Source organism: Cyclopterus lumpus, chromosome 22 (assembly GCF_009769545.1).
Source record: "Cyclopterus lumpus isolate fCycLum1 chromosome 22, fCycLum1.pri, whole genome shotgun sequence".
NCBI lineage: Eukaryota > Metazoa > Chordata > Actinopteri > Perciformes > Cyclopteridae > Cyclopterus > Cyclopterus lumpus.
The window spans coordinates 9,380,049-9,393,845 of record NC_046987.1 but is presented as its reverse complement, the minus strand read 5'-3'; the positions used below and the strand labels follow the sequence as shown (position 1 = coordinate 9,393,845).

Below are 13,797 nucleotides of genomic sequence, written 5' to 3'. Positions count from 1 at the left end.
TGAGGTGCTCATTTGCTCTTCACATAGGCTCATTCAGTTGTCATGCAGCACTTGATTGTACGTGCGTAAAGTGCAGACAGCAGTTATTAGAATGGGTTGGAAGCCTCAGTGCTTCCACTAATTTAACGACCTAACAGCGGGAGGGATGTGATGGACATGGTCTCTGTCAAACGCCTGGCCAGCCTCAGACACTTGGCTAATCCATCAGTGGCTTACTTTCACAATATAACTCCTTAAACTAAAATCTTGGGCTCAAAAGACAAATGAGAATCACAATTCAGTTCAAGTTAAGAGAAAAACTGTTTCCAGGTGTAAAAGACTGCACTTATTGTAAATCTAATTTGCAAATCTAGAACTTGTATAACTCATCTTATTTTGCTATTGTACTTCAGCCATTAATCTTCTGCTTTTCTTAAACACTAAGGACATCTTAAGAAGAGTATTAGTAGTATGGTGTTGTTTGTTCCTGTAAAGACATAAACTTAACGCAACTTGACACCTTCAATAACATTTTATTGAAAAAAAAAGTACCAATAAACAAGAAATCCAGAAAAAAGATTTGTAGAGCAAAGCTCCATATGTACAGCATATTGCACTACAGAACAAATTGTCTTTACTTCCATATTATATCAACAACCAAAAAAAAATATAAACACAAAAATGAGTGCACAGTAGAGTCTCGACAACACACAGTCAATGTTTACAAAAATGCTACATTTTCGCTGGGTCTCATTTCTTGGTATACAGAGAGTGTGTGATAATCAAGACTTCGTTGAAACTGAGCAGTTAAAGGCATATTCCAGGACTTTTAGAAATACATGTACACTTTATCTGTTCTTTAAAGAGGGGCAAATATTCCATAGCTCAAAGTTCATGAGCCAGAACCAGAACCATGAATTATTTTGGTTTGCTTGGTTTTGTTTGTGCACCACGGTGAGATGTGCAAGGAATGTTGGAAGTTCATTTTTATATAAAAAATGCCCTTGATCTCATGGACTTCAAAAAGGATCCTACTTGCATTAAAAATTATTTTACAAGCAATGTACTGTCCTTATAAAAGCACACCCTTTTTCTTAAGAAAATACATTTTAAAAAGTTAAGAAAGACGAAGAAGAAATATTATCGTAAAAAAAAAATCAAAATCAAAACCTTCCTCGAAAACTTCAAATGTATATAAAGTGGACTACAAAATTCAAGACACTGACGGTTTCCATAAAATACATGTCCCACTCTAGGGATTCTCCACACTCACATTTAATGTGATGAGTGCAGCTTGGGAACCTCATTCTAAGAAAATGATACAGGGCACCACGGTGGCTTGTTTCCCTTTCCAATAAATCAAACAGGCCATCAAATCGAGCCTACTTGTTGAATGCACAGGTCTGACACATGTCTGACACATGGCAAGATTAGCCCAAGAGAACAATCCAGAGTATATAATAGACATTAACACACGACAGATAAGGGACCCATGGGATCGACAGAAACAAAGTACTTTCCAGTGCATGTTGATTACAACACAATGATCAAGATTTAAGAATTGGACACTATTTTTGACGGCAACCTTTTTCTGTGGGTTTTGAAGCATCTCTAACGTCATGTGTATCTTTAGCAATTGGTGGAATGGGCAATGGCGCATTAATTACAAAGGAAAGGTCATATCCTGTTGAAAGGTGAAACTGCTGCTTTTCTAAACCACATTCTGTGAATGCACCCGTGATGACCGGTGAATCGGGTGGTGGAAGAAAATGAAAAAGGTCAGAATTGGTTGGGCCCTTCCCTGGAAAATCACCTTTTAAAAAGAGAAATACTCCACCCAAAATCTATTTTTTAAGGAAATCAAACACCCTTCCCCGAGGCTTGAAAGGTGAGGTTTGTAGTTTTATTTTTCATGAAGAGCCACAGCTGTAGTCATGGATACTGTTGGATGTATTGCAATGGTAGCAACAGTTACACTTTGGACATATGGATGAATATCCTTTTTCCTCTTCACAGCTGTGAAGCTCTGACAGAAGTAGTGAATTTGGGTGAAACAATGATGTATTGAATGTGTAATTGTGCATCGACAAATTTAAATCCATTGAACCAAAATGAATTCTTACCACAAGCCGTGTTCTTCATAAAAGGCCAAACTACAAACTTCGAAGAGCCTACAGGAGATTTTTTTTAAAAAGTAGAATTTGAGTGGAGTATCAGCAATGTCAGGTACAATATAGGCCAACCTGCTCTGCACAGTTTAACAACTGACAAAATATAAAAAATAAGTAATTGCACACACGGGTGTATACAGTAGAAATGGGCAAATATACATAAATAAGAATGAAGAAAATAAATTACAAAGAAAAATGAACCGATGAGGAATAATAGACAGGTAATAAAGGTGTAGCACAAAGAGGAAGTCAGGAATGGTGAGACGGGGCACTAGAGGGACTGGCTCAGCGTTCAGGATCCGCAGGAAACTACGACCACAACCACATTCAGTGCACTTCACACTACGACTACATGCTCAGGAGCCCCCGTCACCACCAGTCAGCCTCACTCGCCTCAGTCCAACTGTACCTTTATGTGTTTGTGCAGAGAAATTGGCCAGGAGGAGTTGTTTTTTTTTTTAAAGAAAAGAAAATTAAAGCCTTGACAATACCTCGACAGGTATCATCATAAATAAATGGGTGAAACCGCTGCTCTTCTTCTAACCATGTAACAGATTCTCAAGGTTACCAGTAGCCCACAAAGTCTGTCCCTGAGAAATCTTTAAGAGAATGAGAGGAAACCCTAATTATGCAGTGATAAACTTGACACATCGTAAGGAGCAAGTCATTACAGACCCCTGATATGTACTGCTCCTTGGGTCCACGAGTTGGCTTGGGTTCAGCAATGGAAAACATAACAAACAGCATCTTCAACAGTGTCTTTAAACATATTCATATTTCAACAATAATTACAGTCTTTTTCATTTTTTTCTTTTTGTCTGCTGAGTGGTTATATGTTCTACAAATGTCCCAAATCTGGATCCGAGCACCAAAGACAATACAAGATGAAATAAAAAAAAATGATGTAAAACCCGATAAAAGTAGCCTGAGACGATCTGTTTCACAGATTGATTATGCAGTATTGTTTGGTGTTCAGAAAACACGCGGGCTGTGAAATAAAATTTAAAAAAAAGAGGATAGAAACATTTCACGTGAGTGTTGTGACTCTAGTGGAGCCTGAAACGTTCTATAATCCAGACTGCAGTTAGTTAGGCCTCAACTTTGATTATTTGTCTTGGACGTAAGAGTGAATACATCTGAAATGGTGTGGCGAGAAAACAAGCCATAAGTGAAAACCTTCATACAAGACAGAGGTTAGCATGGTAACAATCTGAACTCTTGAAGGGTGTATGGCTAGTGCAAAAACAGTGGATCCACAGCTCCACTTCAAGGGCATGGAGGTCTGAAAACAATCACATTGAAAAGAACACATGGACAACAAAGAGATAACTTGAATGTGGGAACAACGGCGGAATGGGTATCTGGTCTTTGTAATAAACTCATCAGGGTAGGACAAATTGTTTAGTTGCTATTTAGGTAAAGAATACGTAAATATGCTCTGCATAACAAACAATGTGTTTTACCGTCACGTTTGTAATTTAGTGCACAGGTGTTAGACCTCTAGAAGCACATGCAAAAGTCGGCACCACCTCACTTCAATCTAAATGTCTCTTTCATGGATTCTTTCAAGTTTCTTTCCCAGGCCTTTTTTTTCGTGTGCTCCATCTCAGACAGCATCCAGCCACCTAGTAGCTGCATTAAGTATTATAACGTATACTGTATTGTAATAATGATAATATACAATATGGGGAGTTGCATAACCAGTAGCTTGAAATATTCAGTAACAGTAGTAATAAGTCTAGTGTGTGTATATATATATACACACACACACACACATACACATACATACATACACACACACATATATTTGGGTTTGGGTTTAGCCTAAAATATTTGTATTTGAAGTGTGTTCTGTTTACTCATTCCACTCGACTTAGCACTTTCTGCTGTGGTTTAAATAAGATATTAATTCCAACTAACTTTTTTTTAATGTATTACCAGTATCAATTATCCCAATTCCTGATATTAATATCAATCTGTTGTACACAGGTTTGCTGGCAGTCACCTGGCATGTTTGACCAGGGTTAGTACTGTAAATCACATTGTTCTGTGACTGTTCGACATGTAGCACGCGACTGAAGAAAGGCTTGCCTTAAAACATCTGCATATTTAAAAAAAAGAAGATATTTAGATGAAGTTAAGGTGAGCAGACTTTTTCATGTGCAGAAACTTTGTTCCCAATATTTGAATGATACTGAGACGTAATACCAGACCCAAGAAAATGGAGTAGTAAGAAAACAAAACAGAAAGCAAAATAAAGACAAAGAAAAGATAAATGTTCCATTGAGGTGAGGTGCAAAATGCTTTGTTCTGAAAAGTTCCCTCTTTGGAAAATAGTAAATCAACTTGTCTGGTCACCTGGGAAACTTCAGAAAATTAAACCGTACACCACATTTCCTTTCATCTCCTTATCTCAAAATTGCTCAATACTCATTCGGCAGAAGACATTGAATAAGGCATTCCCGGGGTCTGTGGAGGTCATTGAAGATGGATACATGTTGAAGTGCAAAAAATTGAACAAGAACAATGTACTGTACAAAACTACTACACCACACGTATACCAAAATATGAACATTTTCCCGTAGAGGAATCTCGGAGCATCATGACATCTTCTTGGAAAGAAAAAAAACTCACGACCTTGTATAAAAGTTGGTTGTCTCCGTCCCGCGGTGACCTTTTGTCTCCTTTCTTTTCTCCCCCAAAACAGACCCGTGTTAGATTTGACAGTGTCATTAGGAGTCCAGTTGCTCAGAGAGATGGGGAGACCCTCTCACCTCCGTCCTGCTCCACCTCCTCCAGCAATGAACCCCCTGTCAAACAGAAGGCTGAGCAGAGCTGCGGCCAGGCGCCACCACATCCGCCCTGGGTTCCTTTGGTTTCGATGGTACTGAAGCAACACATGAAGACAAAATATGCAAGTTAGTGCGCTGTACTGAAAATACATAATGCAAGACAGTCCTAGAAATAGGTCACTTGAAGGTTTTCAGTGTGAGCTTCAGTCTGTGTTGCCTGCGATGAGTGATGATTGACAGTGAACACAGTGAAAAGGGTCAACTGAGAAGAGGGTAAGACAAAACTAGACAGCGGAACAACGCTGATATTTCACAACAGTCTGCTTCTGTCCCCAACAATAATTATTAGAGGCCTCTCTTTGTGTTTGGGATCTCTACACAATCCGGGCTTCCCAACAGACATTCCAAGCCGTAAACACATCCATCGTACAGGCACACGTTTTTCTAATCTTCCTGGCGGAGATCAGCAGCCAGTGGCTCTGGAGGAGACTCTCGGGTTTGCGAGCCAATTGGATTGTGTGCGATTAGGGGGATAATGCTATCTCTAAAAAGCTGAGATAAGATAATTGCACCGAATGGGATTAGGGAGCTTCTGAGGAGAGGCAGGGAGCTCTCTGGAAAACACGTATCTGCATGAGAGAGGTACAGTAGTCCAACAGCTCATCTGCAGACAAAAGGCAGACTCCACCACGCCTGATAATGTCGCAGCTATTTTCAGAGCATGAGAGTTGTAAACTGAGGGAGACTTGAGATTAACATTTTCATGACAATGCAGAAAAGTGTACAATCTTTTTTTAACATTAAGCTTTTCTTTCTTCTTTTTTTTTACAGAAGCACAAATATCTAAAAAGTAGGGATTAGATACGCCATATTGACATGGCTTTTAAAAAGTGGTGTCCAAACATTGACCTAGTTAGCAGCCAAGAACTGCCATTGTGATAAGCCGCTCTTTACTCGTATTAATTTGTTATGAACATTGCAGGGTGTTGCATAAGCTTTGCCAGATGACAACCAGCATGTGTGCCTGGTACTTACTACTCACTTTGTGTTTAAAAGAAAAATGGGGAGCCTTGATAAAAAACCAGTTCTCTGTTGCATGACTTATCTAAATCTTGCCTGTGGATATTTTTGATGAGGACATAATAATAGCACACAGTGCATATTTACATGCAGCAGAGTGGATGGGCTGGCATGTCATGTCTTCAAAACTCTAAACTGAATTACACGAGAGACGTCAGATCCAACTCTGGGATCAAAGAAGGCAGAATGACTAAATGTACAACTTAATGTTTATTGTATGCCAATATGTGAAATACTAAATGGAGCTTATAGTTTGAAAATGTTATAGTAACATTGCAGGTGTAAGATTAGTCAACTGCGGGATGTATGCTACAAAAGCTTGAGTGTGTATGACAATCTACATGAGAAGCAATTCATCTTTATGAACAGAAAACAAGCTGAGAGAGACACCCAGACAAACAGAAGAAAAGAGAGTGCGAATGAGAGAAAGAGGTGTGCACAGGCCTGTTGCAATGCCGTCATGAGTCACGCTACCTACCAACTGTCAAAATGAGACCTGGGTTCTAAATTTGGCCAGCGATAGTTGCAGAGTCCCAGCCAGATGCTCGGTGTCGTCACTCTGACACTGGCCTGATGTGCTTTATCAGTGTCACCATGTGGCCTGTCTGTCAAACCAGCTGCTCAGAAGGCTCTGCCTTATCTGCTGAGCAAAACAGGCCAGCTTTGATAGTAAGAGACTCTGGATTAGTCACATCGGGGAGGAGACCAGGAAAAATACAAAGAGCAGTGGTATTGGATAATAGAGAGTGGCACAAATGGACATCACTGTGAACAATACATCATCGCAGAACAATTAATGAAAAGTAAATATCCAAAGCTAGCTCCGTATGTTTTTATTTCCCCTTCCTTACCCCATCGCACCATCTCCTCCCCTCTACAAGTGCTGAAAGGAGAGAGTTCTGTGTCCAGAACAGTGAGGAGCCACAAACCCTGCGTGCAAGCAGACACACACACATACGCACAGGCGATATTCAACCCAGCTTTCAACACCTCCTATCGAAAGCACCGGGAGTCGTCACTCTTAAAAAAACATGGGGATGAAACCTAACTCTGCTCCTTGCCCTGTGCAGACTGGAGCCGTCTTCCTGCCATTGTGGCTGTCATTATTGCCTTGTCTCAAATGGCGAGCCGGCTAATGTCAGCCTGTCTCGGGGGACCTCGGCGTCCCCTCCAGCCCTCTCCGACTGAGGAGCAATTTATCTGTCAGCATCCACCAGCACTCCTTCGCTACCTAATCCCTCATTTCGCCAGGGGCCACTCACAGCCACATTGCTCCCAAATCCATCAAGAGGATGGCAGTCAAAGGCACTTGGATGGCTCAGGGACAAGTGTCTGCACTGAATAACTCCAATCACCTACTGACAAGGAGCAGACAGGAATGAGACCTGACAAACAGTGACACAATTATTGAGTGAGAGTTTTTGTACTGACCGTCCGACCATGTGATAGTGAGACGTGTGAGACAGCAAAATGCTGAAAAACAAGTATGGGTGTTTCATGCATGAACATGTACACACGCAAGGTGCGATATAACTATTGCACACCAGAGCCAGAAATGGCAAATTACAGGCTGCAGTAGGATCACACATGCAAAACCACACATCAGTGTTTGGGTTGTAAAAACATCAGCAACAGACAGCCACACCGACTCTGAACACTTATCACTGGCAGAAACGTATGAGCGCCAACTTAGGTGTTAACAATAGTGACACTGGTCGCTATGTAAGTTACCATTAAGCGTCCAGTCTCTTTTAGCTTCAGGATATGACTTCACGGGGCTGTTCTCACTCCGACTGTCCTCTCTACCGTTTACTCAACCAGGAAAAAAACAGCACAAGTCACTTCCTCATCCCCTGACCCAAGCCTGCCACCGTTGTGCGTCAGTAGGTCCCAGTCACACACACACACGCACACACACACACCACCGCAACCCTCCTGTCTGATTATCTGGTTGTCTGTTTGCATTTGCCAGTGTCACGATACATGAGTCATGCTTAGCTGCAGGCGTATATAAATAACTTAAGTGCATGAGAAAATCTGAAATTGTCTTGCAATTCAGAGTATGAAGTGAAAAAGTTATTAGTAATATATTATGTGCAGGTCTGGGAGGGTCCCATTTCCCGAAAGGGAGGTTTTAAGACAACTGAAGAAGGTTGTTACTTGATCATTTGTGGTTCATTTTCAAACCTCCTTTGCTCATATACATGCTTATGCCATCATTATGGAGCCTACCCCCCCACCCCCTCTCTATGGCTGCGTAGACCTCTTATTTGGGTGTCTCCTGTGGCCGAGTCTTGCCGAGGGAAGAGGCTGACTGGTGACTCCTTGGAACCACAGCTGTCCCCCTGGGGGGCTCATGCTGCTGAGCTTCGGGTTACAACATGTTTACTTTCTCCCGCCACTTCTGCTTTTTTCCTGTACGTAGCGGTATGTGTGTTTTTAAATGTGAATGTGTCAATAGGTGCGTGTGTTAGACTGTTGTGCAACTAGAAACTCAGCGAGAAAATCTCCTGAGGGTTTGTAATGATATTTGATGTTAAAACAAATTGGAAAGTACAGTGTGTCCCAGTTGTACAACACTTCCTTGTTGAAGCAACTTAATGCAGCACACAAACTCAGTGGCCAGTGTCACCCTGACCACAGTGCAATGGGTTATTTGAGGCCAGGCATCCTCCATGCCACTTGCCTCCACAGCACACTGAGGAAACAGGAGAAAAGGGAGAGAGAGAAATAACAGGAAGAGGAGGCAGGGGGAGAGCCTGGGGTTAGAGAGGTGGGGGGAAGGGTTGTCCTTGTTCAGCAATGTTTCTGTCTTGAGGGTAAGGAGGGGGGTGAAACGCTGGGGCTCTGTAACTTCTGCATGTGCGCAGTCTCTCCAAAACAAATACGGAGCAAACACACATAAAAGAAAGCAAACGTTTGTCCTGAGAGAAATCTTTGGGATCCAAATATTTATAAAATGTTAGAATGGTGTGAATGTTGTTATTAACGTGTGGCTGGTTTTAGTCAGACCAAAACTGAACGCTTTGTGGATTGTCCATGTAAGACTCATGTAAGCTACTGATATAATGAGCCTTTATAGCATTAACATTACGTTTCAGTTGACAAGTCCGCTCTAAACAGATCACATTTAAAGAGGCAAACAGCTCCTAGTAATCCAAGTTGGAACACTAAGTCCAAGGTCATAGTAAAAATAAAGAAAAGTCACTCCTCCGCCTTCAAATTGGTTCATGTACAGTATTTGGTTTCTAAAGTGGCTTATTTAACAATTAGATTTCCTCCTGCATAAGAAAAAATGAGGTGTGAGGTTTCACTATTTATTCACAACTACAGAGTCTGATTTGTATAATAGAGTTTCCTTTGTTGCATTTTATTTTTCGGGCTCAGCTTGAGTCTCCTATCTAGATGCTATCCAAATAATGGAACGATTAGTTTTTCCTGGTAGTAGTCACAGGTAGCAATCTATTAAACAAATGAAAAAACTCTCACTCTAAAAAACTAAAAACACTCATGCATCAGTATTGTCTGCACGCAACACTGCCAATACTGCTTGGGGTATTAGTGGCCAGTTGCACTTGTTTACTGCCATCACACTTCAGGCCTGTCTTGAATAGTATAATTGTACAATAGTACAATATAATTGTATAGTCAGCAGGATGCATATTTCATCCTCACCAGTTTGTAGGTGTTCCCGGTGAAACTGGTCTCCTATCAGCTGGAGTTTCTGGCCAATGCATGCCTCCACACTGTGGGCCTCAGGTTGCTGCCGCGGTAGCTGCTCCATCCCGTTTTGCTCCACTTCACTTTCTTGTCGCCTCGCTTCCTGATCCCCAACAAGCTCAAAGTTTGCCGGGAAGTGCAATCGAAAACCTGCGTTGCCTGTTGAGTGTCAAGGCTTATTATTTTGTCGACAACCGCAAAGAGATGTAAACACAGCAATGACACCTGACGGGGTGTTTTTACTGAGAGTATGTCTATGCCAAAGATGCAACAGGTACAAAGCGCAGACAATCATTGTTGAATGTGTCTTTGACCAATCGGATTGCTTGGCTTTAAGCACAACTTTCACAGCTGTGTTTGTTTTTTGTAAACACTGTGAGTCATTTAGGTGTTTCATAAGTCACTCACACAAACACAAAAAACTCACATGAAACAGCTTTTAGGTCAGTCAGCTGTTATGGAGCTACTTTGGAATGGCTACTTGTATAATGGCACCAATGTAACTTTGCTGTCACTGATAATCACTTCTCTGTACAGTTGCTGCTTACACAGGTAAGCACTTCTGTCACGTCCTTTCAGTCGCACTGACAGTCTGGCGCCTTTTGAATAGCAAAGCAGCTGGGTACACTCCATGCAGACCATAAAAGGCACTGTGATCACGACTATCAGGCGCCAGGGGTGAGATCAGTGCAGCAACATTATTACCCATTTCTCACAGTAAGTCTCACATTATAGTTTCGTGCTTGAGTTTTATAACACTGGTTATCACGCACAGGGCAATGTTCCGTTTTCTCTTTTGAAATACGGTATGTCATCAGCCTCACCGTAGAAGAGTGGTCTGGGCTCCACTGCGACGCCACAGGGCAGCATGCCGTTGTTGTGTGCCAGGGCAGGGCCAGGTGTCCTGCGTGCCCCGGTCTTCACACTTTATCTCCCTGAATGCGGTGCGCCAGCAATTGGGGTCTGGCTCAAACACATCATCCTCCTCATCGTCCATGAGCGAGGGGCACTCTCAGATGAGTAGCCCTAAAAGTGACAGGGCAGAGAAAGAAAGGTTACTGGTACAGCTGAGTGTACAACATGTGTCTTCCCGTGAGTGTATATATATATCAAAGGCATCCCAAGCTCCCTTCACTAATGAACCTTGGACAATTCTGCATTTGGCCTGATGAGATGAACTCAGACACGTTTGTGTGTTCACTCCTCCTAAGCATTCATTGTTATTGTAGACAACCTGTCTGGTTAAAAATGAGCGCCCTCAAATCAATAAAACCACATTGGACATTGTCAACTAAGACGAGAAGAGGGGGGGGGGGGGGGGGGGGGGGGGGGGGGGGGGGGGGGGGGGGGGGGGGGGGGGGGGGGGGGGGGGGGGGGGGGGGGGGGGGGGGGGGGGGGGGGGGGGGGGGGGGGGGGGGGGGGGGGGGGGGGGGGGGGGGGGGGGGGGGGGGGGGGGGGGGGGGGGGGGGGGGGGGGGGGGGGGGGGGGGGGGGGGGGGGGGGGGGGGGGGGTGGGGAGGGGGGGGGGGGGGGGGGGGGGGGGGGGGGGGTGGGGGGGGGGGGGGGGGGGGGGGGGGGGGGGGGGGGGGGGGGGGGGGGGGGGGGGGGGGGGGGGGAACAACTCTCCCTTCACTTGTGGCAAAGAGCTCTGTGCTTATCTAGACAAATGTATTTGTTCATCTCAGAGTTGAAACCACACAATCCACTGCGGTTAGGAGCCTCATCTACATAAATGGGAGTTAGGCTGACAAAGTTAAATGAGAGGTAGAATCTCTCTTGTCTGTGCTAAGCAGCCCCGAGGACAGGAGCTAAATAACTTGAATGTACACAATGTGTAAGTTTGCCAGAGGAATAATAAAAAATGCATGATTATGAATATTTAAAGCAACTCTACAGTGTGGCCAGAATCTCAAGGAGCACTTGGGAATCTCGTCAGCGGCAATGATGCACTGCACTCAACCTTGAATCATATAGTGTGTCAAAGAGTTATCAAATACGGGTGAAATTCAAGTTGCCTCAAGAGTCACAAACGAGTTGTAATACAGGGTTAGACTACTACCACACTTCCAATTAGGGTCCACAGCAAAATGGTAATGACAGTCTTTGACGAAAATCCTGAGCCACTCTCCCTACCCTGGTCTGTCAGCTTGCCAGCTCCCCAGGAAGGAGTTTGCATTTCTACACCCGACATCAGCAGATTGGCCTGTCTCTGATTCATGTCCAGTGTGCGTTCACAATAAAACCCTGTGAGTAAAACCGCCTGATGCTTTGTTTCGACAAACACACAGTAAGAACAAGAAGAAGAAGATGATGATGATGGAAGAACATGGAAGAAGAAGAACTAATGCTTTGTTTCGACAATCACACAGTAAGAACAAGAAGAAGAAGAAGAAGAAGAAGAAGAAGAAGAAACTTCGAGACACCGAGGGCTGCTTTCCGAGCCGCTCTGCGGTCCAGACGGCTCGTTGTGTCAGACAGTGGCTCCCCCTGCTGCACAACGGAATAACCCCGACCAAAGGAAAGGAGGGAGAGGTGGGGGTGGTGAGAACGTGAGGCCGCTCTGTTATTGACGCTTTCCATCCACTGGTAACAAAAGCCTCACGTCTACTCTCTAACAATGTTGCACAGGACCTTAAATGTCAAGTTATAGCTCCTCAAACCTTAAAGCGTGTTACTTTAATATGTCGAACAAAAAAAATAAACAATGACGTAAAAAAAGAAATTAGATGCGAAAAATGCATGTATGCATGTATGCAAATGCTAGAATAGAAAGAGGGAGAGAAGGAAAAAGCACTTGGAAAATAAATGTCTAGTATACACGTCTCAAATATGTAATGACATGTTTAACACGCGTAACTGGTTTTAATCTATGGAGAAAAAAGGTATGTCACTGAATGTCTGTCGGACTGAAACACGACGGAGACAAAAGGCAGCGCTGCAGCCTGAAGTCCATTCACCGACTGAGCGCTGTAAACCGGGACGCCGGTGTAATTCAAATCTCCGTCGTGTGAACAAAATGGCCGAGTAACCCTGAAACTATTCCTCGTCGCACTGGCTTTTACATTTCAATACAACAATGTGCCCCTTAACTTGGAAACGTGCAGCTCTTTCAACGTCAACGACAGGTGTGTGGTGCTTCTTCCTAAGGACGCGGATGTTCCTTAATGTTAACGCTCGCGCCAACTAGCTGCTGTAAAGTGTGTCCACACCATGTCGACATGCTTTGAGGCGCTTACCGCGAAGATGGGCTTCGTCGTAAAGGTTGTCTTGTACTCGGAGAAAAGAAGAAGAAAAAGAAGGAAAAAAAAGGACACAGGTTCAATATCCCGGCATGCAAGCGAGTTTAGTCCGTATCACCTCCACGACAACTTCCATTCTGCGAGGAAAAGTGCAGCGAGCCGATTTCATTTCGCCGACGTCAGCTCCAAACTGACTCCGCCGCCGGGGCGTGGTGCTGAAAGTTGGTAAATAAACCCTCCTTAAAAGCGCGAGTGTTTCTGTCGTCCAACTATATACAGCTTAGCCGAGGAGGAGCATGCACCTTTAAGGGTGATTTATGAGGCTGCAACCAATCGTCGAGTTTGTTTTTGTCCCGCCTCCTCCACCGCTTATTCAGACACGTGGACGGGAAATTCCCGGTAGCACGAGATCGCTTTCCACGCTACTACCGTGCTCATACTGTTCAGTGAAGTGCCGACACGCACATTGTCAATAAGGATAAACTGGAAAGGAACTCTCAGGATCTGATTCCTTCTATCTATCTATCTATCATATCTATCTATCTATCTATCTATCTATCTATCTATCTATCTATCTATCTATCTATCTATCTATCTATCTATCTATCTATCTATCTTCATAAATATATTGTAGGTCTGTTAACTTGACAGTAATAGTAGATTTGATTATTGTATTACAACATATACATATCAAATTACTGCCAGAATTTAACCAGAACACATGTTCTGGTTAAATCAAACTGTTCACTGAGAAATAGTTGTGACCTTTTCATCCTGTTGGAAGTGGCCTAGATTTTGATCAGTATAATTGGCTCCT

At 43.4% G+C, this 13,797-nt stretch overlaps 1 protein-coding gene across 1 annotated transcript; it reads right to left on the bottom strand.

The window, feature by feature from the left end:
• Positions 1 to 492: 492 nt before the first annotated feature.
• Positions 493 to 13,253, bottom strand: bmf1 (BCL2 modifying factor 1). The gene is given in 5 exon segments (XM_034562903.1): positions 493 to 5,038; positions 9,700 to 9,901; positions 10,567 to 10,645; positions 10,647 to 10,768; positions 12,978 to 13,253. Coding segments are annotated over 4 exon segments (492 nt in total). The 5' UTR covers positions 10,740 to 10,768; positions 12,978 to 13,253; the 3' UTR covers positions 493 to 4,920.
• Between the last annotated feature and the right edge of the window lie 544 nt (positions 13,254 to 13,797).